General features: G+C 44.3%; 1 protein-coding gene across 32 annotated transcripts in view; it reads left to right on the forward strand.

Annotated features, from left to right (window-relative positions):
• Positions 1-24,719, forward strand: part of DNM1 (dynamin 1) — a 69,334-nt gene that overhangs the window by 10,365 nt on the left and 34,250 nt on the right. For 26 of the 32 annotated variants that reach the window (XR_013940999.1, XR_013941000.1, XR_013941001.1 and 23 more), the window contains exons 2-10: positions 13,708-13,781; positions 14,978-15,127; positions 16,227-16,430; positions 16,949-17,047; positions 17,758-17,918; positions 18,948-19,090; positions 19,174-19,309; positions 20,468-20,535; positions 21,348-21,486. Coding sequence is in view for 19 of the 32 variants with exons in the window: in XM_080562426.1 (XP_080418552.1) it covers positions 13,708-13,781; positions 14,978-15,127; positions 16,227-16,430; positions 16,949-17,047; positions 17,758-17,918; positions 18,948-19,090; positions 19,174-19,309; positions 20,468-20,535; positions 21,348-21,486 (1,174 nt within the window). In the remaining 13 variants the exon portion in view is untranslated. The remainder of the gene's footprint in view (positions 1-13,707; positions 13,782-14,977; positions 15,128-16,226; positions 16,431-16,948; positions 17,048-17,757; positions 17,919-18,947; positions 19,091-19,173; positions 19,310-20,467; positions 20,536-21,347; positions 21,487-24,719) is intronic. The other 6 variants (XM_080562427.1, XM_080562424.1, XM_080562417.1 and 3 more) reach the window with 1 other exon arrangement.

The following is a 24,719-nucleotide window of genomic DNA, read 5'->3' on the forward strand; positions in this document are numbered from 1 at the left end:
GACCCCTGCAACATATTTCTTCTGTTGGGGCTCTGCTGCTTTGGTTTGATGTTCAGGTTCCTAGGGATTGCTCTGTGTGTGCCTGTTTGTACATGATGTATTTGTTATGCCAGGGCTGTAAAATACCTGGCGCTCCAGACTCTTTTTAGAGAAAGAGGTTATTTGTCTATAAAAACTCATTCAGGAAACTGAAAGAATGATATTTAAAGAATGCTTAGAGCAAAAGAACAAGTGAAGACCTGCATTACCATGGTATTTTGCCATCTTCTGTTTGAACACCTTTGACCTTGAACTGGACAGGCAAAAGCAAATGGTATTAGTAATTGGCGTGTTGGTTTGAAGGGGTGGGGGGAAGATATCAGGGGAAGGGATTTAGATAAACACTTTCTTTGTGGAAAATGGAGAAAGGAATGGAAGACCAGAGGACTCTGGTCTGTTTGTCCTGGTCATCACACCACATTTTCACTCTAGGTTCAGAGTGTCTGTTAACATGCAACACCAATTTTGACCTTCTGCTTTTTGAATTTAAGCCCTAAAAGTTTTTCATGAAGGTATGGGCTCCTTTAGAAACTCTGTGGATGTTGATCTGTATATAAACCCGTCTTTTTTTGTCACCTCCTATGGTCGTTGCCTAGTTGATCAGAGGAAAAATACTCCCTGGGCTGTGAGGAGTGCTGTCCCACCGGCTGGTCAGAAAGGCTCTGGTGAATGCATCCTCCTGGTGAAACCAGCCAGAAAGGTGACGGCTTCTCTCTTCTGGGGCTGTTGATCCATCTTTCAGTTTGGTGTAGCCTGGAAATGGAGATGTCTCCAGTGGTAATTAGAGTTTAAAGTAGAGTTTAAAGTAGAGTTTAATGCCTCTGCACTAGAGGTGCTAGCAATCTGTATGCTTGTTTTTCTTCAAGGGCTTAAGAAGCAGTGCCTCTGCACCACGTTGCTCGTCAGGGTGATCCTAATTATATCTGAAACTGCAGAGGTGCAGCGCGTAGCAAGGAGCTTGGCGCTGTTCCTGCATACTTCCCCAGACAGAGCAGAAATGTAAATTGGCATCTTAAATCCCCTCTGCAGGACAGCCCTGCACCTCAGACAGCTTGGCCAGGGTGCCTGGGTGCCGAATGACGCAGTTACCCTGGGAACTCCTTCCTGCCTGGCCTGTTAGTAGGGAACTGGCCTACCTCACTGCCCACAGTGTGCTCTGCCTCTTACCTCTGATGCAAGATAAATTCCCAGGGTATGTGCATTCAATTTTATAAACCAACCGCTTGTGTCTGGCCACTGATAGCACATCACAGCTTGAGATACCACCCGTTTTCCTCATACAGCTTCCGTTTGGGTTATTAGTGGGCTCACCAAAACAATTCTGCTTTTTCCAGTGAACCCGTTCAGTTCCCTGTACCCTCTGTGACATTCCGCCTCTTGGAGACTGTCTCCTTCCCTGGCACATGCTGCTGCCTGGGGGAGGAGGACGTGTCATACTGCAGTGCCTTGAGCATCTCTGTTCTCCTTGCAGCAAATACCAGGACTCCAGAGGCAGTAGCCTTAACAAGAAATCTAAGGTGACACCGTGAGTCTTTGGTGTCTTTGAGTCTGCCATTGCCCTGGGTTTCCTTCTCTGGAGAGGAGGGCAGAAAGGGGATAAGCCCCTTGATATCTGGAGCCTCCATGAGATGAACAGCTGGAATATTGGTTACTGCTGCGTGGTCTGTTGGTGTCCCTCAGCACAAGACAGCCTTTGCTGCAGGGCAGCTTTTAGTCTAGACTCAGCTGCAGCCTGACTCTGGAGAGGTAGGACAGATGGTATTTCCCCACTGGTGGTGGGGAAATCGCAGGGTCAGCGTGTTGCTTGTCAGTCTGAGCGTGCATTAATCCTAGTGTGTTATTGTGGCTGTGCTTTCCCGGCAGTTACTCATTCCTGCCCCAGAGTTTTATTGTACAGCTTGTCCTTTTGTTTCCTCCCTGCTCAAGTTGCAGGTGCTGTGTGGGTCATGTTTTTCAGTGCTGCAACTGTTGTGTTATGGCAAAGCCAGGATTTGTCAGTAGATTTGTTTGTGCCAAAGCAGAGCGGTGTTACTGCAGAATTATGACAGATCAGTGCAGCTTGAGGATACCAGCAAAGATGCTGGGTCGTGGGTTTACCTCTGTGGCTACAAAAACTGGATTTCTTTACTACTGCAATTGGGACTGGGCTAATTTGACTTGCTGGGGTGTCGATGATGCCTGGTTCTGTCTGTCTCTTTGAGACTACTGTCTGAAAGTTGCAGGAGTGTTATGGAGATAAAGCCTTGCAGGTGAAGCTACATAGCAGAATAAATTGTGACTTTTTTTGCCAGTGTATACATGTTTCAGTGGGAGCAAAAGGCAAACTTGCATCTGTATGATGGTGGTGAAAAATCAGCAAGGCAGACAAAGGTCTGTTTTACAGACCTTTAAAGCTTCTGGTGCATCCTGTTTGTACTGTATTTTCTGTGGCTGTGGAGGCCTCCGGACCCCACCAGTGCTGTGGCTGCTGTTCCCCTGAATCCTGGTATCGCTGCCCAGAGCTGGTGTTAGGTGTGTTTGTTCGTTTGTTCATGAATGAACTGAAAATTCAGAGCCCCGAAGGTGAAATCAGCCTTGTTTTCTTTCTCCTGGGATTGTTACCCTTGAAATCGAAGCTGCGTTTTCCATGAATGTGTAAGCCTTGCTGCCACATCCACTTAGGATATACTGGGCTGCTTTTTCCCTTGAGTTCCCGATATTGTCATGTAGAATCAGTGCTGTGTTGTTCTTTACCTCAAATATCCCAAGGTGGCAAGCAAGATCCAGGACTTCATTCTGTTACCCAGAAGATCCCGGAGGAAGCTGCACGCAGCACTGCTGCAGTTCTCCAGCCTCTCAAGGCTCTTCCCTTCCCCAGCGCCGCAGCCTAGAGTCAATGCGGCATTTGCTATAATGGGCAGTGACTTTTTGAGACCAGGCTTTGCACTGTAGGCTGTACCACTCTCTAAATAATCTTCCTCGGTAAAACGCAGAGCTCCAAACAACAAAATCCCTTTACGGCTGCTACCTGCAAAAATACAAAGAGGAAATTGGCTCACAAGTGCACTCGAGGTGTTGAAGTGCCCTGTTTTCCTTCCCCATCTGTGTTTTATGTCCTCACATGTTCTGGGCTAACCCATCTGCAGGATGGTAGCAGGGAGGGATCTGGCAGATAAGTCAGCCCTCGAAATGGAGGAGGGGAAGGATGTTCCTGATTAATTCTGTCACGGCAGAGATGAACTGAAGCAAATGACATCTTGAGTGAGATGGTGGGTTTTGTGTGCCAGGAATACCTCTTGTTCCTTCTGCAAACTCTTGACCTATAGCTGCAGACACTTGCTTTAAATCTGTCAGCCTCAGCAGCTTGGGGCTGATGCACAGCAGTGAGGGAGTCAGGAACTGTGTGGACACGAAACTGATTTGTTTCCATAGGAACAAGTAGATTTCACCATGTTGGAGGGAAGTAGGAGGGGAATTATCCCCCTGGGCCTGGTTCTGGCTCTCAGATTGGATTGGCTGCTGCACTGCAATTGTAGAGCAGCAGCCCATGAAGGGATTATCTATCTAGTCCCTGATCACAAGTAGGGAGAGAAGCACGTGGATCCAATCCGCTCCCACCGTGGGCTTCCCCTGCAGAGACAGCACCAGGTTGTGTGCCAGGATTCCCCAGGTCACAGCCCTCTGTGGCACTTGGAAACAAAGGATTAACCTTGGTCTCTAGCAGTTGGAAAGGAAGCCTGTAGTACCACAGCATAGCATCTGTGACTGTATAGTGCCGAGTTTTTTCCAGTTAGGATGATGAAGGTGATGAACTGTGTTCACAATTCAGCATACCTTCTTCTAGGTGTGCATTTCCGCAAGAGCTGGGAACTATCTGTGGTGTCCGCAAGGACTGGGAGAAGCTGAAATCTTACAGACAGGGGCTTCAGGTGATACTTGAAATCCTGTCTTCTAGAGGTACTTGTCCCAGGCAATGACTGAGAGGGAAAGCTTAGATTTCTAGGTAGGAAGAAAGCACAGGCCATAGAAAACTGGCAGAATGGTAATTCCTGAGCGCATTTGGGCCTTGGGTTTCCTCCTGAGGAATTCAATTTTCCGTTATTTCTACGCAAACAGGGTGCAGGGTTGTATAATCTTCAAATGGAGAGAAATTGTTTGCTCAGCATCTGCCTCCCCTCACTGTACGTGAGGACTTTAGTATACGTAATCTGTAAACTGAGTTATGGCTGGAGTGCAGCTCTGAATGAGAAATCCTTGCATCATGCTTTGTAGCACAGCCAGTGAGCTGATTGAATACATTCACCATTCACCCTTGGTTTTGAGTCTGATACACAGACACATCAGAAGAATGCAGCAACATCTCTCTACCCTTGTTTCAGGTCAACTAAAAATATGTGGTGCACCTAGAGAGTTAGGCCAGATCCTGCTGTTGACCTAGGGTAGGTGGACTTCCTGGAATTTCTTCAGAGATGTAGCAGCAGAAATCCCTGGGGCAGTCTCTTGGCCATGCCACTGCTCTCTGTGGGCTCACAGGCCATCAGATGAAAGTGGACCACCTGAAGCATAAGAATACTCCTCCCCTCCGTGTGTATCTGCTGCCCTGTGGAAGCAGCACAGCCGTGAAGCTCTGAAGTTCCCCTCAAGTCTAACTGGTGTGCAGAGGCTCTGGTGCAGCCGTGACTTGGCATAATACACGCAGCTCTCTTCCAAATGTTGATGTACCCTGAAGCTAGTGGAGTGTGAAACAGAAAAACCACCCCAAGGGATTTGAATCAAAATAAACAGCAGAAAAAAACTTTATCTTATCCTGCTGCTTTCAGAGACCTGCAGGGAGTCATGTGCAGGAGAGGCTGAGTGAAATACAAAAGGGGGAGTTGTGGAAAGGGTGAATAAAGAAGGCAGTAACTGCAGTGACTCTTGGGAACTGGTCTGTGCAGTCGGAGATAAGCCAGAGAAGAACAACTTACTGTGCTCTGGAAGACGGTAAGGGGGAGAGCTGCTTCTTAGCAAACTTTATTGTAAAAAGTGCTGTGTTTTTCCTTCTTGCTGTAGCAGTGGTGTGCATAACGGTGCTGCAGGCTGAGGTCTGAATCCAGCCTCTGGGGCTGAAACACCAGGGGTGTGAAGGAAGGGCCTGTCCCCCGTCTGGTCATCTGAGCCCCCTCAGCACACGTTTGGCTCAACAAACGTGTTGTGAGGAAACTCACTTCTAACTGACATTCCTGATCCTCAAGGCACGTGGGACCTCCCAGAGACCACCAAGAGCACATAAATACGACAATGCATTTCAGTAATGGAGGCCTTCTTCTGCAGGGAAGAGAAGATCTATGCTCCAGCAAGAATGGTTTCGCTCGAGGAGGTGACACGGGGCAGTACTGGAGACGATCACCTCTGTACACCCAGATCAGTGGCTAGGCAGTTCTCCTGCCTCCCGTGAGGAGATGAACCTTGTGGCTGAGGTGGAAGCCCAGTTATCTGCTGGCTTTCTGTGGCACATCTAGTCCCCAGTGTCAGTGAAACAAAACCCACCATTATGTTTGTTAACGAGGACATGGATTTGACTCTAAGCTTACTGTATGGAAGGTTTTAAACAGCCAGCCATGCAGTTTTCTATGGAGGGGGATTCTCTTGGAGGGGACAGCCTTCAGAAAGGCTTTGTCTCTTTGGCCAAGTCTGTGATGTGAGGTCATTTTTTAAAAAATATTGCCTCTTTCAGTAAATGTAGGTTTCTCATGTAACTTTATTTTGTGTAAACTCTCAGAAAACACTGCCTGTTTCTTATTTAGAACAAAATGAGAGCATAGCATGGGAAAAAGATGCCAGAGAGCTCCAGAACACCACACAGCCTGGTCAGTTGTGAAAGGGGCAGAGGAAACAATGTGGTACCAGGATTTCCACAGTGAAAATCTTTTCTGGAGCAGAGTGCTATATGAATGTGTTATACCCTATTTTTATGCTTATTTTTTTCCTACAGTGAATTAACCCAGCTGTTACCCTTTAGTGTTGGAAGATCACAGTGCCTCAGTCTGTGCATAAAACCTTAATAAAGGCTTCTCAGACAGCGCCTCTCATTTGCTGGGGGCATATACTGGTGTCAGCCGCAATACTGTGCGGAGGAGCAGAACTCAAGGCTGACGGGAATTAGGAGAAGGTGTGAATTTCAGAAGCTTTTGTCTAGTTAATTATCTATCTCCTCTGACTCTTCTAGGCCCTTCCTGCTGCTGGGTTGGAGAGCTGTGCAGTGCTGGGGAGAAGTGGCTAGGTGTTGGAGATGCTGCTTGAGAGCCAGAATTATGTAAAGCAATTGTAAGGGCTGTAAGCCAGCACAATAGTGCTAACCTCCCTTTGCACAACTGTAAATAGGAACTCAAGGTACAAGGCAGTGGAAAGCCTTCTCTTTTGTTTCTGCTAGCATGTATACTATGATGACACATGAAGTATTGCCTGTCTTCATTTCTCAATTGTATTTGCGAATAATGAATCCCTGTGTACAGTAACGTTGCCTGTATGATAGAATGGATGTCACTACAATAGATCTCTATTTCTATATGTATCCATTGTGTGACCAGTACTAGTTACTCTTAGGAAATATTCTACCAACTGCTTGTGGACTTGCTGTCTTTCACTATGGGTCAAAGCTAGACTCATGGCTGTGCTGCAGAAACTGACAGATAACACATCCCCTTGCTTAAATTTAATGAGTTGAAAAGTGCTAACCTTGCTGGAGAGAACATGGCTATTTAAGAATGAGACTTACCATGTGATTGAGTCTGTAGGACTGGTGTCTGAGTTCACATGGTGAGCATGAAGGAAGGCTGAAAGCTAAGGGTAGAAGAAAGATGCTGTTAGAACAGCAGGGTGATGGGTACTTCTGTTCATGATGCACCTGCATTTAAATTCTTGCTGTTCATGTTGGGCAATCTGGCTTTTTTTTTTTTTTTGTCTGAGCAGCACTTCTGTTTGGGGAAGATAAGAGCTCATAGAGGCCACAGTCAGCAGGAAAAGAAAGACTAAATCTGTAACACAGCCTTCATGCTAGCTGACTGGCTGGCAGAGGATAGGACATGCTTGCCCTTGCTCCTGCCCCACATTTAAGTTACGGAGTTGCTTATGCATGTACATGCATGTCATTTGAAGGATCAGACCAGGGAAGTGCTCCCCAGGGCATTTCCTGCATCTGGCCTCTACCTTCCAGTTGAACTGGGTAATGTCTGTCATGAAAGAGCCCCAGGCTTGAGTGCTTCTGTAAGAAGTAGGAAGCTACTGTCATTCCTGAGGTGTTTGTTTTAGCAGTTGGTAAGAGTGAGGCTAAAAATATTTACTGTTATAAATATTCAGTGGCTAATATGCTGCATAGGTGTCAGCCTGTGTTTTTAAGGATTCATTTGAGACGTGCTAGATGGAGTAAGAATGCTTAAAGCATAGCTGTTGTGCTGTTTACAGAGGCTTGCAAACTGTTGATAAAATGCAGTCTGCATGAAGATGTGAGTGTTGGCAGTCAGTACCATTATCAGGAGAGTCAGAGGCACCAACACCCCCAGACTGCACTGGGATGCTTGTCCTGCACTGTGCCATGGTGAGTTAACAAAGGACTCCTGATCTGGATGTGTAAGTGATCAACTATAACACCTGACAGATAAACCAAATCTAGTTCTAAGCCTAAACAGGAGCATATTTGAACTGTGTAAGTAGACAGTGAAGTCCCCAGGGACAGGAACTGTATTTCATGCTGTGTAATGGCATAGCACTTTGTGCAATGAAGTTCTGATTGAATTGTTATCCCTGGGCACCACCAGAGCACAGGAAGTAACAAATACTGGATTTTAAAACTAGAAACAGCCATGTGAAACTGAATGCTGTGTGAATCTTAATTTTCTGAAGCTAATATAATCCAAACTGGGGATTAATCACATCTCCTAATAACATACTTGTCTGCAGATGGTTAATAAGTAAGCAAATGGAAATTAAACGATCAGATGGTGTTCACTCTTCTGTTCTTTGGAACTCCTTTTGTCTTTGTAAGCTACTGCTTTGGCTTTCTAATTGAGGCTTTACCACCTTTAGTGCATTCTAATCCAAGAATCTCAAAGGACTGACAAACTGCAAGGATGCTGTATTAATGTATATACTGGACTTGTATTTTAAAGCCTGCTACAGACATCTGCACAGCCTTCCAACTTCTCTGGAGGCCTGAAGGGAAAGTAAGTGGTAGCAAAAGCATTTTCTACCTAGAACAAAAGATGTGTACTTGGTTTGGTTGCTGACTGTCAATGACTTTTGTTGCAACTTCACTGAAGCTGCTTCTCTTTTTTTCTTTACTGAGACTAAAGTCATGTATGGAAAAGCTCTAACTCGATGTTCTTTCAGAAGTGCAGGTTACCCGAAGGAAAAGGTGTGAAAATGCTTTAATTATAACTTGTTTGTGAGGCTTAATAAACCAATTACAAACCTAATATTACAGTCCAGGAGTCCTAGCTGCACATCCTGTGGACTGATGAATCCTCTTGGGAAGAGGATGTGTTGAGAAGCAGTTGCGGTCTGAGCTGGTACGTAGGGATGCTGTTAGTATGCTGCCTTCCCGCATCTTGGGAAGAGGGGGTTGCTGTGATAGAATGGCATGGCCACAAGATCATGGGCAGGTTAGCTGCGAATGCTCTGTTGCTGGAATTAAATGCTACTCTAACTGTTATGGGGAATCTCTCTGTTTTAGAGCATAAAACCAGAACAGTCAGCTAATCTGCTCTGAGCAAAGCAGGAAGGGGCAGGCTTGCTCATGCAGTCACTTTTCTCATGTGTTTATCAGATTTGAAAGTGTTTATTCTAACAAAGCAGGTGAACTAGGAACAATATGCCTATGATGATTGTTTTAGTGATTGCTAAGAGATGCTGGAAGATTGGTTCTTCCAAAGATCTTACTACAGTCTCTTGTTTAACAAGAAGACATCAGACTGTTTGATCAAAGCGGTAAACCTGTATGTTTTTTGACTAGGGAGTGCATTGTGTGCATTTTCCAGGAAGAAATGTGGTCCTACTGCAGAAAGCCAGCTCGTGGGAGTGCTGTCTTCTAATAGGGTGGTCACTGCTCTCTGAGCATAGGAGCAGTGAATAAACACAGTCAACTTGTCTGAAAGTTTCAGTGCCTTGTCGGGAAGGAACTTGATTATAGAGTAAATATCTGCTTGTTCTATCATTAATAGCACCTTTTTGTTCTGTAGGATGCCAAGATACCAGATGCATGAATGATTTTCATAGTTGCCTGACTTTAATTTTAAAAACAAATAGGGAACCCCCAAGCCCCTGGTGCCCTGATGATAAATGTTATAAATTTTTGCATGATTCTCTTAATGCTTCAGCCAGTGACATGCTTGGATTTTCTCTGAGCGTTGCTTTACAGTAACTGCTAAATTGTTTTCCATCCCTCAAATATTTTTTGAATACTGCATTACAAATGCAGTTTTCAGCCCAAATCTGTGCTTTAATACAGCTCTGCATACTAAAATAGAAATAAGTCTGGAAGGGATGATGTGACTGGCTTTGCCCTGAGGTAGCTGTGAAGCTAGTTGGGAACATGTGTAAGTACTTCAGAAATGAGCAATGCAAAATGTGACCTGAAAAGGTATTTATTGTTGCTTCCTGCCTGAACCTTTTCAGCCTGAGACCCAGTAGGACTTAGAGACCCAGTAGGATTTACAACCTAATTTCTTTGTCCCTTAGTTTAGAAGAGGAGAGCTATTACTCGTCAGACCAAAAATTTACTAATAAGAGTGTGAAACATATATTCTTCAGTCTTCCAATAACTGACAGTTTGGAGAATAAAGCTGATCTGAGCCTAGTTTTCCAACTCTGTTAATGCTTGGAATCGTGTTACTAGAACTGATAACTCTGTATCTTAAGGGGGAATTTTGAGTCAATACCTAAATGAAAGATATAAGCAAATTAAGTGTTTTTATTTCCCGAATACAGCATCTGCGCCTCTGTTTTAGTTGCTACTTTATTACGCTTTATGAGTGAAACTTAGTGCAAAGAAGTGTCCCAGGGTGGTATTCCTGCTTAAAAGGATAAGAAATCAAATGTCAAGTCACTCCTGTGTGTTAAAACAAAACAAAGTAACTTTCCCTTAAGATTAAGAAATAAAGGAGGAAAACAGAGGGTTGGTGCCCTTAACCCAATTGAAGAGCATGTTTCAGGCACAGCATCTCGTGCAGCAGTCTATGTAATGAGGCTGCTTTTGATGTCACGCTAGAGGCTGCCTCGTTTTCCAAGGGGAATCCTGGCTGCCCTTGTCATTCCAGCGTGGGCATACTGCAGCACGCTATCTCCCAAGATGTATTCCGTCCTTCTTCCCTTTGCTCCCAGCCTTGCTACCGCTCATCTCCTGTGCCAGAATTGAATAAGCCGGTTTATCTCACCTTCCTGCTCCTGTCTGCCCAATTCATCCGGCGTGTTGTTCTTATCTCTCTCTCTCCTCTGTCGGGCTTAACTTTGTCACTTGGTGCTGGTCTATCAGGAGGAATCCATTCCCCGGCTGCTAAATGGACTCAACCTGGGCTGCGCGTGCTGTCCATGCCACACATGCTCCGTTGTAGGTTATTTACAGAAGTAATTTATTATGCCTACTGCAAGAGGGCAGGCAAGGCTGCTTTATGCTGCGTTCTCCTTGGCACCCAGCCAGCTTGCCACAGAATTTACTAATCTGGGCTTTTTCGTGTCTGATTTGAAAGGCTTAGCCTGAGCAGGAGAGGGAAGCGTTTGTCCCAGAGAGAAGTGAGGGGGCTAAACCAACAGGGAAATGTTACGGATGCAATGGGGTGATAGTGCATCCGTTTTTATAGAGCTTTTCAGCTGTAACTCCTGATGGGGGTTGAGTGTAAGGAAACTTGTAAGCTGAACCGCATGTACATTCTGGTAGCTTATGGATAAGAACACATTCATTGTCTGTTATTCAGGGTTCAAATTTTGTGTTCATTCAGATTGAAAACAATACTGAGATACCTGATTTAGGTGACCAGCTATGGGTTTGGGTAACTAACCTTGAACCTCTCTAGGAAGGGAGACTTCCTGGAAGAGGATCAATAATGTGTTTTTATTCCTAAATAGTTCACTGGGTATATATTTATACTGACTTATTTTAATATTAATATTACTGTAATTGTGTAACTCCACAGGTAAATGTCTGTGTAGATGAGCCCTAGATTCCCAACGCTGGGCAGCCTGGAATTTGACATAGAAACTGAGGAGGTGCTACTTTAGTAATACTGCTACGTAAAGGTTGAACTTAAATTTAACAGCATGCAGTTCTGGAATGAAGGACTCTAAACCAGAAAATACTTGGCTAATGTGTTCTTTCAAATCACAGTAAACTAGCATACTGCTAGTATTTTAAACGATGCAATTGCTAGGGTTGACGACAGGAGCAGAAAGTCGGAGGCTTAAACATTACCTGTTCTGGCTTGGCTGAATTCAGTGGAGTTACTCAAATGACATCTTGCCTGGTGTTCAGAAGAAAGCTATTGAAAAATGACTGGCAGAAAAGTTTTTTTGAATTATCCTTCTTATATTTTTGGCCTCTTGCCTTCTGTGAGTACTCAGTGTTTTGGTTTTGTTTTTTTTTTGTGTGTGTGGTTTTTTTCCTTGGAGTAGTCTGGAAGTTACTCAGTTAATGCAATAAATTGTATGAGTTTTGTGTAATGCTGGAATCCAGAAGACACATCAGTTTTACATCTGTCTTTGCCCTGAGGTTTTTTCCTTTAATTGTGACAAGGACAACAGAAAAAGTAGGATTTGGGCCAAAGCAGGAAGTTTCAGGAGAACACGGAGCATGATACGAGGGGAATTTAATTCCTAGAGGTCTCATTCTTATAAATGCAAGTAATGTTCTTTTGACAGCGAGGTAGGATTTGGTGCTGCAAGTTGGAGATCAATAGCTAGAATAGCATCTCAGTGTGCTAGGAAGGGAATCTATAGTTATACTATACCTTTTCCTTACCTACAATAAGGTCAAAATAAGCCAGTGCAGCTTGGATGGATTTTTTAAATGCTAAAAGATGCTAGAGTGGCGCTCTTTCACATATTGACCACAGACATCTATAGGAATGAAGCTGAGGCAGCAGAAAACTGCTAGAGTGATGCAATGCCTCAAAGATTCCAGGGTTAATCCCACTGGAATGGAAAAAAGAGCTGTATTTGAAAAAACAAATGGAAGATCCCAGTTAACACTTTATATTTCTGAAAAGTCTAAAGTAATGAGAATGGGTTACAGTCTTATTCTAACTGCAGTAGAGTTGTATCAGAAGTCACACTACTGCAGACTTAACTTACAGGAGATATTTCTATTTGAGGCATTAGAGATTGTAGGATGCCTCCTTACCTCTCGTCACTTGAAACCACTCTGCAGCTTTTGATTACCGAGTTATTCTGGCAGGCCACGGATATGGAATTGCCTTTATAGCTGAAAAAGGGAAATACAGGGAAGTAGAAAGAGTTGCATAAGATTATATAAAAGTCAGTAGCCAAAGTAGGAGCTGAAATCACAACTGCTCAAGCCCTTGTCTGAGGTGTTAAAACAAAAGCTCATTCCTTGTCTTCATTTCCATTGCCTGTATTAAGTTCATGCAGGACAAGGGCACGATAGAAGATCGAGGGGCCTGGATTTCTGTAAGTGGAGCAGTTACAGTCAGTACTGAATTGGCAAAATTACGCATTGCTAGAGCTATCAACAGAGAGGACTGCGTGCCAGCAGCCAAGCAATGCGGGCAGGGCTTCTTTTAACAAAGACAACTGTATTCATGCTGTAGACACCGTATTTTTGAAGTGATGCTTCTCCACTACGTAAGGAAGCAAATTGATCATGCTTTCAGAAATGCTCAGTGACTATTGAAGAGCCATGTAAACAGCTGAGTGCTTGAGAACAGGCCACAAACTAGCAAGGTCATCAGCAGATGTAAGTAAGCATGCCTAGCTTTGCTTGAAGCACTTGGATTTGAAAAAAAGAAAAAGCAAAGGAGAACTTGTGGGCTGTGGATGCTAAGTCAGCATTAGGAAAAGGATAGTGAAAGGCTTCCTTCCCCTGATATGACCTGAAGTACAGAAAATTGCAGGATTCTTTTTAGTTCGGGAGGAAGCTGCTGCTGTTTTAGCCCTGGCAATACTCAGTTTTGAGTTGTTAGCCAGAAAAAGCCCTGAGTAGACGCAAGCCTTTGGCTGCTATTTATTCTGCTTCAGATCATACACTGGTTACATGCTGGAACGACAGTGTCCTCTCATGTCCCAGTGTGCAGGGTGTGAGCGATTTTGTTGTGGCTCAGGTAGCTGTATTTTGTCAAAAGAAGACGTGCTGGTTTTCAGTCTCTGCATCAGCTTTTCTTTCTGATGAGACAGAGCTGTACCTTGATAACAAAAACCAAACCACATATAGCTATATTAACTGGGGTTTTTAGTTAGCATGGAACTTCAGATGAAGGAGCCATAGCTGTTGCAGATGGGGCTAAAGGGAATGTGCTGCAAGTATAGGCTTCCTCAGAACAGCAGTCTCTACTCCCTGGGGAGGAGCCCTTGTTTTTAGTGCCTTAAACTCTATCATAGCTGTGGCTGAAGCACCCTGGAATCCATGAGTATTAATGGAAGCAGAAAAGCCACGAAAAGGGAGGGAAACTATCATTCACTCATCTGAAACTTCCTCTTTCATTTCAGGGACTTTCTGCCACGTGGTTCTGGCATCGTAACCAGACGCCCACTGGTCCTGCAGCTAGTAAACTCCAGCACAGGTATGTGAGCTGCCTCCCCATGTGTCCAGCTGGATTCCTGTCTTGGTCTAGGAAGGTCTTATTTGATCAATGACAATGCACAATGTGAAAAAGTAAATAACTTTTCACCATAAAAATGACCTGCAGCTGGTTTTCAGTTCTGCCTGTTTAACATCTGATGCATTAAATATTCAGATGGAAAATGCTTCTGTTACTTTGATCTAAGCAGGGTTTCATGCATATACTTGTCATGATTTTTCTGTCTGTGCAGCTGTGACTCTTATGAATGGGTAAGACCTAAAAGCTAAAGGACCCTGTTGATAATCCTCTGAAATAAGGGGATGAGATGACTTACTGCACCAAAAACTAAATGTGAGAATGCTGGGATCTGAAGAATGACTATAGAGTTCTGTGGCTGGTCTTTTGGGTTGTTCAGTTTTTTGCTCTCTGCTTGCAGGGTGTTTTCATTAGAGTTCCCCTTCAAACATAAGATGTCCTATAAGATCGCCTTGAGGAGGAGTTGACAAGTGACTGTTTCAGGGTATTCTTTCTCTCTTGTTGGGTGGATGTGACCTGTTCACAGCAGTCCTCTTGCCTATGCTAAGGAGACAGCTTGACTTTTGGGAGGCTTTTTAAATTCAGATGGAGGGTTCTTGAATTAGTTGGCCTGTTCAATGACTGGCAAAGAAAAAACAAACTAATTCAAAACCATGTCAGGAGATTTTTTGGGGGGGGGATTCTTTTTGCTATTTTGAGGCTCTCTTGTCTTTTCTCATCATGTAATGAGACTAATATTTAGCCCCATACTTGAATACAGAGCTAGTCCAAGTTCTGAATACAAAGGTGTCTCCCAATGCAGCTGTGGAAGTCACAGCTGCTGCAAGTATGTAAATGCAAAGCTTGCTTAGTATCAACAGGGAGTCTTGGATTATTACTTGAATGAAGACAAGTGAGGATGCCACCTCTGAGAAGACCTGAATTGGAAAGATTTCGGGCTTGCACAGGTTATGTCCGATGTTGATCTGATGGTGTGATTGCAGTAACTTTTGCCAACCAGCCAGGTTATAGTGGGAAAGAGACTTGCCACACTTCATCCCTTCAACTGTTCTTTGTTTCGTATCTTATCTTAAAAATCCAGGTTATATTTTTGTTACACTTTTGACTAAGTTTCTCTTACTCTAGTGACCGTCTCTGACTCTGCTTCTGTTTTTAAACAGAATATGGTGAGTTCCTACACTGCAAAGGAAAAAAATTCACAGATTTTGAGGAGGTCCGTTTGGAGATTGAGGCTGAAACGGATCGTGTTACTGGCTCCAACAAAGGGATTTCCCCTGTGCCCATTAACCTCAGAGTCTATTCTCCCCATGGTGAGTCTTAATACATTCTCTGAAGTCAGGGGATAAGTGAGGCAGGTTGCTGTTTTGTCATAATATAAAGACAAAGATAAATTGGAGAGTATGCCTGCCTTTTTCTTTTTACTTCAATCCCCATATGCCTGGTCTGTGGTGCATCAACCTGCCAGTCTTTGCCATGTTTCTAAAAGTTGTCTGCCAAATGAAATATCTGACTGCTAACAGAGCTACTCCCAAAAGCAATTGATGTCTGCAGAACCTCCTTCCTTAGGAGACTTTTCCTTTCCATCAGTATTGACATAAAGTTCTAACTTTCTTTCCTGCTTTCTGGGCAAAGAAATGGAGCTAAAAATGATGGGAGGAGGGTGGCTTTCCTGAAGAGTATTTGCCTTCTGTTGGCACGTAAAGATGCACTTTGCATAGAGCTCTCCAGATAATGTTCAAACCATAAGCCTCTGATTTCAGTGCAAGAATTCTGCTTAAACAAGTGAGTGGAATGGCACAAAATTTGCAAGCTCTTTAAATGTGAATAGCTCTTTGGGCATTGTTGGGAAAGCAGCAGCTTGGCACTACATCAGCAGTAGGCTGCGTAGAACTTCTTGAATTTTATTTTCTAATTTTTCCTCAGTGAGACAATCAACCAGTTAAAGGGCTGCATGTTGCATCCTTCAGGAGAAGGCCCATCTGACTTTGACAAGTGCCTCTTGAATAAGGCCTGCAGGACTGAACATTTTAATATTGGGGACAGCTAATGAGAATTAACTCTTCTGACTCTCCAGTCTTTGTTATGAAGTGGTAAAAATGTACTGTTATCCCTTCCCCTTCAGTGTAGCCAGTATGGAAGGACTTTGAGGTCGGTCCTTGATCAGTGTGTGAGCAGGTGATTTAAAGGGAATGGCAATAAGATCACTGACAATCATGACTAATAAGAACTAGCAAATATTTTTTTATTAAGCGGTAGCAAAAAGGAATTGGAGAACTCTGAATTCTTCTGAGTCGTGTGCATCTTTTACACCTCTAATGTACTGAAGTCACTAAAGCCACAGGTACTCCTTACAGACCACAGCATACCTACCTCAGCACGCTCTTGTTCTGTCTTGTTTCCTATGTCTAGTCCTGAACCTGACCTTGGTGGATCTACCAGGTATGACGAAAGTCCCAGTAGGGGACCAGCCCCCTGACATCGAGTTCCAGATCCGAGATATGCTTATGCAGTTTGTCACCAAAGAGAATTGCCTCATCCTGGCGGTATCCCCAGCCAACTCTGACTTGGCCAATTCTGATGCTCTGAAAATTGCAAAGGAGGTGGATCCTCAAGGTAAGTCTTGTATTTTAGCATGGACTACTAGCTAGTGGCCCAATTCTCCTTTTTGGCTGTGATTAGCCCAGTAGCTGTGGGATCCTGTCTGTTGTCTTAGGTGGTATCTTCACTAACATATGCCCTTCCGAGAGGTGGTTGTGAGTCTTAATAGCTACTACAGTAGAATTTTTTGTTACTCCATATTTCTTCCTTTGAGCCTCTGAAGAGGTAAAAGACTTCCCTTCCTTTACTGTAGCCATCCACCTTGTGCCTAGAGGAAAAGCAAGAAAATCCCTGCACTTAAATCCCTCTCTACTGCGGCATAGCATGTCAGTGTTTTTGGCAGGGTGTAACTGAGAACTGACCTCTGTTATCAGCTGGTCTGCTGTTGTGACCTCTTGGAATGATGGGAACTGTAGTATTTGAGTTCAGGAGCCCTTGAGTAGCCAAGGTGGGTAATCTGTAAACTCTCTGAACGGAGGAAGACGTTACATGAGTCATTTTGCTTGATCAACTATATTCATTTTTTTCTGAAGGGCAACGCACTATTGGAGTCATCACTAAGCTGGATCTTATGGATGAAGGAACTGATGCAAGAGATGTTCTAGAAAACAAATTACTTCCTCTACGTAGAGGTATGTTTCATCATGTTTTGTTTGAGATCTACTTCCTTCATTTTCCCTGTGTAAGGTATCTTGGCCTCATCCCCTGCCTTCAGTCATTCTGGATCATCTGTTAAAACTAGCGCTTAGGCCATCTCTGTTCCAAACCAGCACTGAGAAAAGTTGGGGAAAGGGGATGAGTCACACTTAGGAAATTTTTAGGTGATATTTAGTAGTCCTAGGTGATATTTAGTCCTAGCAGAAGCATAACCCTATGCTCTTATCTTTACTGTCTTCCTTATTTTTAATAAAGCAAGCTGCAAAAATTAAATTCCTGTATTACTCCCCTGCTATCTTATTTGATTGCCATAGTGTATCAGGTGTAATCATAGTGGGCTGTACTGTGATATATGCTGTACATAGCCATAGTGAAGTACCTATCTTAAAGACTTGAACAAGGGTCCTGAATGAGAACAGGGTGTACTTTATGATTGTGGGAACAGTGATAAATAAGTTAATTCTCAGTTACATAGTTGCACTTTTGTCCTGCACACCAAAGTGTCAGAACCTGAGATGTCCAGAGGAAACTGTAGTTTAAAACATTTCCAATTAGTACCTAATAATGTGTTGCCACTGAAACTTCCCTTTCCCAGTGTTGACAGCTGGGTAACTTCCTTCTCAATCTGAGTCCCATTTACATTCTCATCCTTGCAACCACCTGATCTTTAACCTTGCTTCTGCAGGTTACATTGGTGTAGTCAACAGAAGTCAGAAGGACATTGATGGCAAGAAGGACATTCAGGCAGCTCTGGCTGCAGAGAGGAAATTTTTTCTCTCCCACCCTGCCTACAGACACATGGCTGATCGCATGGGAACCCCCTACCTGCAGAAAGTGCTGAACCAGGTACTGTTACCAGCTGAGAACTGCTGCTCACTATGCCAAAAGGATGTCTAGGTTGCTCATCGGGCTCTTCTGGGATGGAAAAATACAGAAGAATATAAAACTTCTGGTCAACAAACTGAAATTTTGAATGTTGTTTTGGTGCCATGGGACTTCTGAAGATTTGCTTACTCTTCCTTCTCTGACTCATAAAAAGCATTTTGATGCCAGGTCTTGTGAAGTGTGCTTAGTCTGAATAATGTTAATAATTGAGCTCACACACCAAGTGCAGAACATTGCTTTATCCATTCAGTGATGCTGGTACAAAATCAATAGCAAGCTTATGGTATTTGCCTAAATTTACACTATTGGAATGAACACAAGGTTAAGCTAAAAGACAACTTCTAAATTCCTAGTGGTCTTTGCCTAATACTAAGTTGTGAAGATTGATTTAAATATGATGCTAGTAGTCATTTTCCCTTTTGTTAAGACTGATTCTTTAAGTGAAGAACTGCTCTGCCTTTTTTCTTTATTTAAATATTTCTCTTTAAGATGGGGACTTCAACATCTGTGCTCTGTGGAAACCCCTTTATTGGACCCTCAGTTTGTTTGGCTCCTTTCACCTTGCCTTGTCACCCTTTCACTGAAAAAGGGCTTAACCACCACCCTAATGTGTGCAGAACAAAGATGGGTGTCAGTGGTGTGATAACCTGCAGACAGAATAGCCGTTACCTTGGTATAAGTGACAAATGCTGATAATTGTATGTGAAATTTATTCCTGATTGGAGATGACAGGCTTGTCAGAATGGAAGGTTTGTATTAGGCTAAAACCTGAAATGAAATTTAGGAATAAACAGGTGAAGTAAGTAGGAGATGGGAAGGCAGGATACACCAAGCTTATAACTGATATCTGTCCTCGGTTTGACTCTTTATTTGGACCACTCGGAAAACACAGCAAGAGAGGAATATTCCTCTTTATTCTGGGGTGCTGACATAGCACACACTTCCTGAAAACCACTTACAGCTTTTATCTTGAACCTTTTTCGTGTGCAGCAATTGACCAACCACATCCGTGACACCCTGCCAGGGCTGAGGAACAAGCTCCAGAGCCAGCTTCTCTCCATTGAGAAGGAGGTAGAGGAGTACAAGAACTTTCGTCCCGATGACCCTGCTCGCAAGACTAAAGCTCTGCTTCAGTGAGTGGCCTTAACTGCATGTCCCTCCCTGGAAGCAACTACTTAGCCATGCCTTCTACTTCATGCTTTTTGTTTTCTTTTAGGATGGTCCAGCAGTTTGCTGTGGACTTTGAGAAACGTATTGAAGGTTCTGGAGACCAAATTGATACCTATGAGCTGTCAGGAGGAGCTAGGATTAACCGTATCTTCCATGAGCGTTTCCCCTTTGAACTCGTGAAGGTACTGCTGAGATACCTTTTCTCCTTGCCTGTTTGTCACCTCTTCTGTCTGTCTTCCTGCCTCTCTTAGCATCTTTCACTATCTATTTTTCCCTTTTTGATTTCTTGTCACTTCTTCTACTTTATCACCTCACTTTTCACTTCCTGTTGTCTACTTTATCAGAGCTTTCCCATAATACTGACATCTCCCTCAGTCCCAGTCCTTGTGAAAACTTAACTTTCTCTTTGTAGTTAAATGCTACTCTTGCTTAATTCTTAAAGGCTAAATTAAACATGCAAAATAACTTCCTTTTAACACAGACAACAGCAAATCAATGTCGGAATGTCCTTGCAGATATGTAGATATCTAATTTAAGTTGCACGTAATGCAAATGGTTTTTAAACTTGTACATCCTTGATCCTGAGCATCAGGCTGGGCCTAAAGCCTCCCTAATGCATATACAAGAAGCAGGAAAGAGGATGTAGATATACCTGGCCTTACTTATTTGTCCCATTAAAAATGGCTTAGAGGTGGGAATGGTGTAGAAACTGCTCTACAGTCGTCATAGCTGAAGAGGATCTGTAGTGAATGATAGGTTTCCTGGATGGCAAAGTATACTAACATGATCAGAAGTGATAGGAAGAAAATCCTCTAACATAAATTTAAATGAAGTCAGGAGCCAAAACGTTCTACTCCTGGATCTTCCACATCTTTCTGTCTTTTAATTTAAATAAGATGAGACCTCCTTAGTGAAATACAAGAGCCTGCCTTATATTGGATAATATGTATTTGTATGTGAATTGTAAATCTGCTTGAGGTGTTAGCTGAAAAACAGCTGCCAAGACCTTATGTTATATCTCAGGAGACAAAACAGTTCATTGTAGAAAGCAATCTAGTGCTTCAGTCCTATTGCTTTATCTCTAAATAGCTCCTGGGGAGCTGCTGAGGGGTTGGCACCTGTAAATGCAGGCCCTTAGCTATTAATATTTGTCCAGGATATCTGTATTGACAGTAGAAGCTTTATGGCTGTGCTCTGTATCCAACACTTGGGCTAACGTTTCATCTGTCACATGATAGTACTAGCATGGGACCTCTTTGTAAATCATGCTGTTATGTATCCTGGGGTTGTGCAAACAACAGCATCAAACAGTTTCTGATAAAAACTCTCTGTTGGTGCAGATGGAGTTTGATGAGAAGGAGCTGCGACGGGAGATTAGCTATGCCATCAAGAACATCCATGGTATCAGGCACGTATCATGCACTAAGCAGACCACTGGCTGCATAGCCTTGTAAATACCTCTAGACCTTCCAAATGGAGTTGAAGACTTCAGAGGTACGGTAGGTCAGCCAAAGGGGAGGGATAACTTCCTTGGACTCCCAAGTGGCTTGAATCTGGGAACAGGGACAAAGTAGCTTGCTTCCTGTTCCCATGTGAGTTGCAGAAGCCTAAAAGGTAAAACTGCCTTGGTGACTAGTTACTTTCTCCCTCTCTTTCATTCCTGGGTAGGAAAGGACAGGATTGCAAGCCCATACCACTACTTCATTTAGTTTTAAATGTTGGTTTTCACTTTCTGCTTCCATTCTAACCATTGCACAAAACAGTTGCTGGTGCTGAGCACCTCCTCCCCTAGAGATTTGAAGGGAGCATTAGGGTGCCCATCACCAGGATCCCAGTGGCCCCAGAATGTGAGTTCCAGTGTGTAGGTAGCAAATACAGTTGCATTCTCCTCAGTGGAGGTTAACTTCCTGAAACCACATCTGTGAGACCCTGAGTCATGCTTCCCCTGGGAAGGTGACCGGCCTCTGGTGCCTGTCAGGGGCAGCACTGGTGTCCATCTGGGATCCATTTTGCCCTCAGCACCTGCCTCCTGGGAGGTGCCAAGCATCCCCCATTTTCCAAGGCAGGACTTCTCTGAGGGGTGTGATGCTCCCCCAGCCCTGTGTGTTGGGTTTCAGTGATGGTGGTGCCTGCTCCGAGATGTGTGTGTAATGCTGTGACATTCTCCTTGCCCCTTCTCCCCCCTCCTGCCTTGTCTTGTCCCCTATCCTGGGTGTTTAGAACCGGTCTCTTCACACCCGACATGGCATTTGAGACCATTGTGAAAAAGCAGGTGAAGAAGATTAAAGAGCCTTGCCTGAAATGCGTCGACATGGTTATTTCGGAGTTAATCAATACCGTTAGACAGTGCACCAAGAAGGTAACTGGAGGCAGCATGGAGCTGGCACCTTCCACCCCCTCTCTGGCTGCGGCACAGCATTGTGACTGGGGCAGGGACTTGCCTGCAGCGACACTCGTGTTTCTGACCACCTCCTCAGCATGACTAGACCTGAGCGGTACCAGCCTGGGACGATCCAGCCAACAAGCCAAACAAAAGCACTGTGGAACACGGGCTATGGGCTTGTTCCCAGAAATCTTTACAGCAGAGGGGTGCTGGAGATGTCTGCCCCCCACACCTCCAGTCTGTAGCGTGACTCCTGATTCCTCTCCAAGCCAAGGGTATTTCTTATAGGGCCTCATCTGACTTTAAATTTGTTTGCTGGTTTTGTTTTCCAAGCCAGAAACTGGGTTTTAAATTATGTCCCCTCTCCTCTGCTAGAAATAGGAGGGTTAATCCCAAACAAGCCTTTAGTATCAGGGCAGGGTGCTGCTGGCTGGGTGTATGGGGCTGAACTTTGGAGGCTACCGCAGTTACAGCTGTGGGCTGTATCACAGGGGAGCGTTCCTGTGGTGTTTGGCTTGGTTTCTGGTTGGCTTGGTCCATATCCTGTCCTGGAAGAGCAGCACATGGCTGAGAAGGATCATGTTAGAAATGTCAATCTACCTCTGGGTTTCTCCTGCCCTCTCCCTCAGAGAGGGCTTCAAGCTTTGTCCTTTGGGATTCATACTGGTATTTATTGGAGCTGGGGTAAGGAACCTGCCTTGATTCTGCACTCTGGATATGGCAGCTTTTGTTTGAGGCTGGGACTGAAAAGCAGCAAGATAGGAAGACACATGCCGTTCTTCTCAGCCATGGCTTGCTGCTTCAGCCAGGGCTGGGTACTGGTGAAAAGGCACCTGAGTTAGGATGGTAGCTTGGGTACTGGAGACTGGAATCGCCACTGGCTGTTCGGGTGCAGGTAAATGGGCATTGCACAAGGTGTCGGGAGAGTCTGACACCTCCCTGTGAGGGTGGGAAGAGGTGCCCAAGTGGTGATAGCTGCCATCACTTGGAGAAATGCTGAGCCCTTAGGGCCGGGAGCCTCTGTAGAAGGGCTCAGGCATGCAGACACGTGCTTTGCCTCCCAGAGCAGCCCGGGAAAGCAAAGCAGTTGCAGTGAGATATTGCTCAGGTTTCTAGAGTGCTGGAGGAGCTTCCTTTTTCTGTCCTGCTGTTCTCTCTTGGGGTATGTGACTGTGGGGAGCACCCAGAAAATTGCCATTAGAGCCTGGTGACAGGTAAGCACAGGCCCTCAGGCTGCCAAGTATCCAGAGTCACCTGCTAATTGGATCAGAAGGGCATTCCTTTTCAAGCCCTCTGAAGCTTCTCTTGGTTTGTTTTCATCCATCAGTTATTGTTCAAAATCTCCTATTCATTGTCTGTTTGCATCCTTCCCTCCATTTCCCATTCTTCTTCATCATTTCTGTGTTTCTTCTTTTACTGACAAGTCTAGTAGTGAACAGACCATCTGTTCTGACAGCAACAGGTTTTCCTAGTCATCAGGTGGTGGGTACAGCAGGGCGGGAAATAAGGGAGAAGAGACCACAGGAATGGAGTGGGGGGTATTGGAGAGGGGGTCTGTGAGGGACCATCTCACAGCTTCAGGATTAGCGTTCCGTTTTAGTTTAGATCCCACTGCTAAGCATTTAATGGCTAACTGCAGTGCTGCTTGCTGTGTTGTGTGCTAGTAGTCATGGTTACAGTTTTCTGTCTGAAGAAACAAAATACTGTCATTCAGGTGGTACCCAGGTACTTGAAGGAACTGGTTTTCTTCTTTGTACGAGGCCCCCTGAGTCTGGTCTTTGAAGCAGTGCACGTAGGGGAAATGGTGTGCACTGAGTTTAGCGGGCTGACTAGATTAGTAGGAATAAGGAATCAAGCCAGAGGGTGTGGAGGAAGCTCTGAAAATGCCTTTGCTTTGATCGGAAGAGGCTGCTTTGGCACCTTGAGAGAGGCCCTTGGGTGAAGCTGAATCCTCTAGTGTACTCCAACCCTCTCTGCTACTTAAAATTCAGGTTACTGAAGGTCCTATAATATGCATTGAAGTATTTTAATAGAGTGATGTAACTTGGGGTCTTGCAGATGTTACCTACGGAGATGAAAGATGACGTGAAGGGGTAGGTATCTGATTTAAATGGAGTGATGTCTAGTTATAACTAGACCTGGATTAATTGTGAGCTGTAGACACCACAGGTTTGACTATGAATTGTACCTTTAAAAAAGCAGGATCCCATCCCTATGTCAAGGGGATGTTGTCCCCTTGAAAGCACTTTCAGAGCAGTTATGTGCTGTGCAAAGAGAAGGAATTGATTTTGTGACACAAAAAGCACCCTGGTAAAAGCTCTGAAGCGTTAAAGATGTGCTAGAGAAACTTCTTTGGATGCAGTAACAGCCTTGAATTGGAATAATTTGGCCATATTCTAGTAATTGCAGTTTCTGTGGATTTTCTGTTTCTGTCATAGTAAAGGAACTGAGAATACAAGGGACTTCATATGGTGTCAGATAGTATGGAAACTAATGCTTTGTTATACACTTCAACAGGCCTGTATTGGGCCTGACGCTGCAGGTTAGCTGATGCAGTACAGATGCTCTGTATAGCTGTGGATGCCCTGTAGCATGTTTGCGTTTCCCTAAACACTGGCTTACCTCTGGTTTTACTGAGAAAGCTAACTGTTGTAGGAATGTTGTGGGAAAGGTGAGTGAGATAAGACACTCTGTAAGTGGAGCAGTTATCTTAATCTCTGAAATTGAGACATCCGTTCAGTTCAGCCTTCAGGCCAGCACAAGGTGCAAGTGACAGACCTTTGCAAGTCTTAGCTTGGCTCCTGGTCAGGCCTCCTGCACCTGAAATGAGGAAAGCATGAAAGGGGTAACCATGGTGGGAAGGAAAGGGGAATACCTACAAACAAAGGGAAATGAGACACGGTGAGCCTCTAGGAAATAGTCACTTGCTGTGGCAAGCAGCTGTGTCTTAAAATCTGCATAAGCTTGCCTTCAGGAAGAGATCACTTGATCCCTGGGGACTTCCATCCATTCATTTTGCTCTTGACAGCTCACCATTTCACCAGCCAGCTCTTCCTACCTCCTTTCCTCTGCCACTTCCATTTGCCTGTAGACTCTCCCGATACTTGGCAGTGCGCAGGCCCCATAGCAATGCTCACCTGGTTCAATAAGCTAACGGACTGAACCAAAGATCTCACTTCTCATTTTGCCTTGTTTTCTCTCTTTTCCCT

The sequence above is a fragment of the Anser brachyrhynchus genome (genome assembly GCF_964034855.1).
Source record: "Anser brachyrhynchus genome assembly, chromosome: 19".
Classification (NCBI taxonomy): Eukaryota; Metazoa; Chordata; class Aves; order Anseriformes; family Anatidae; genus Anser; species Anser brachyrhynchus.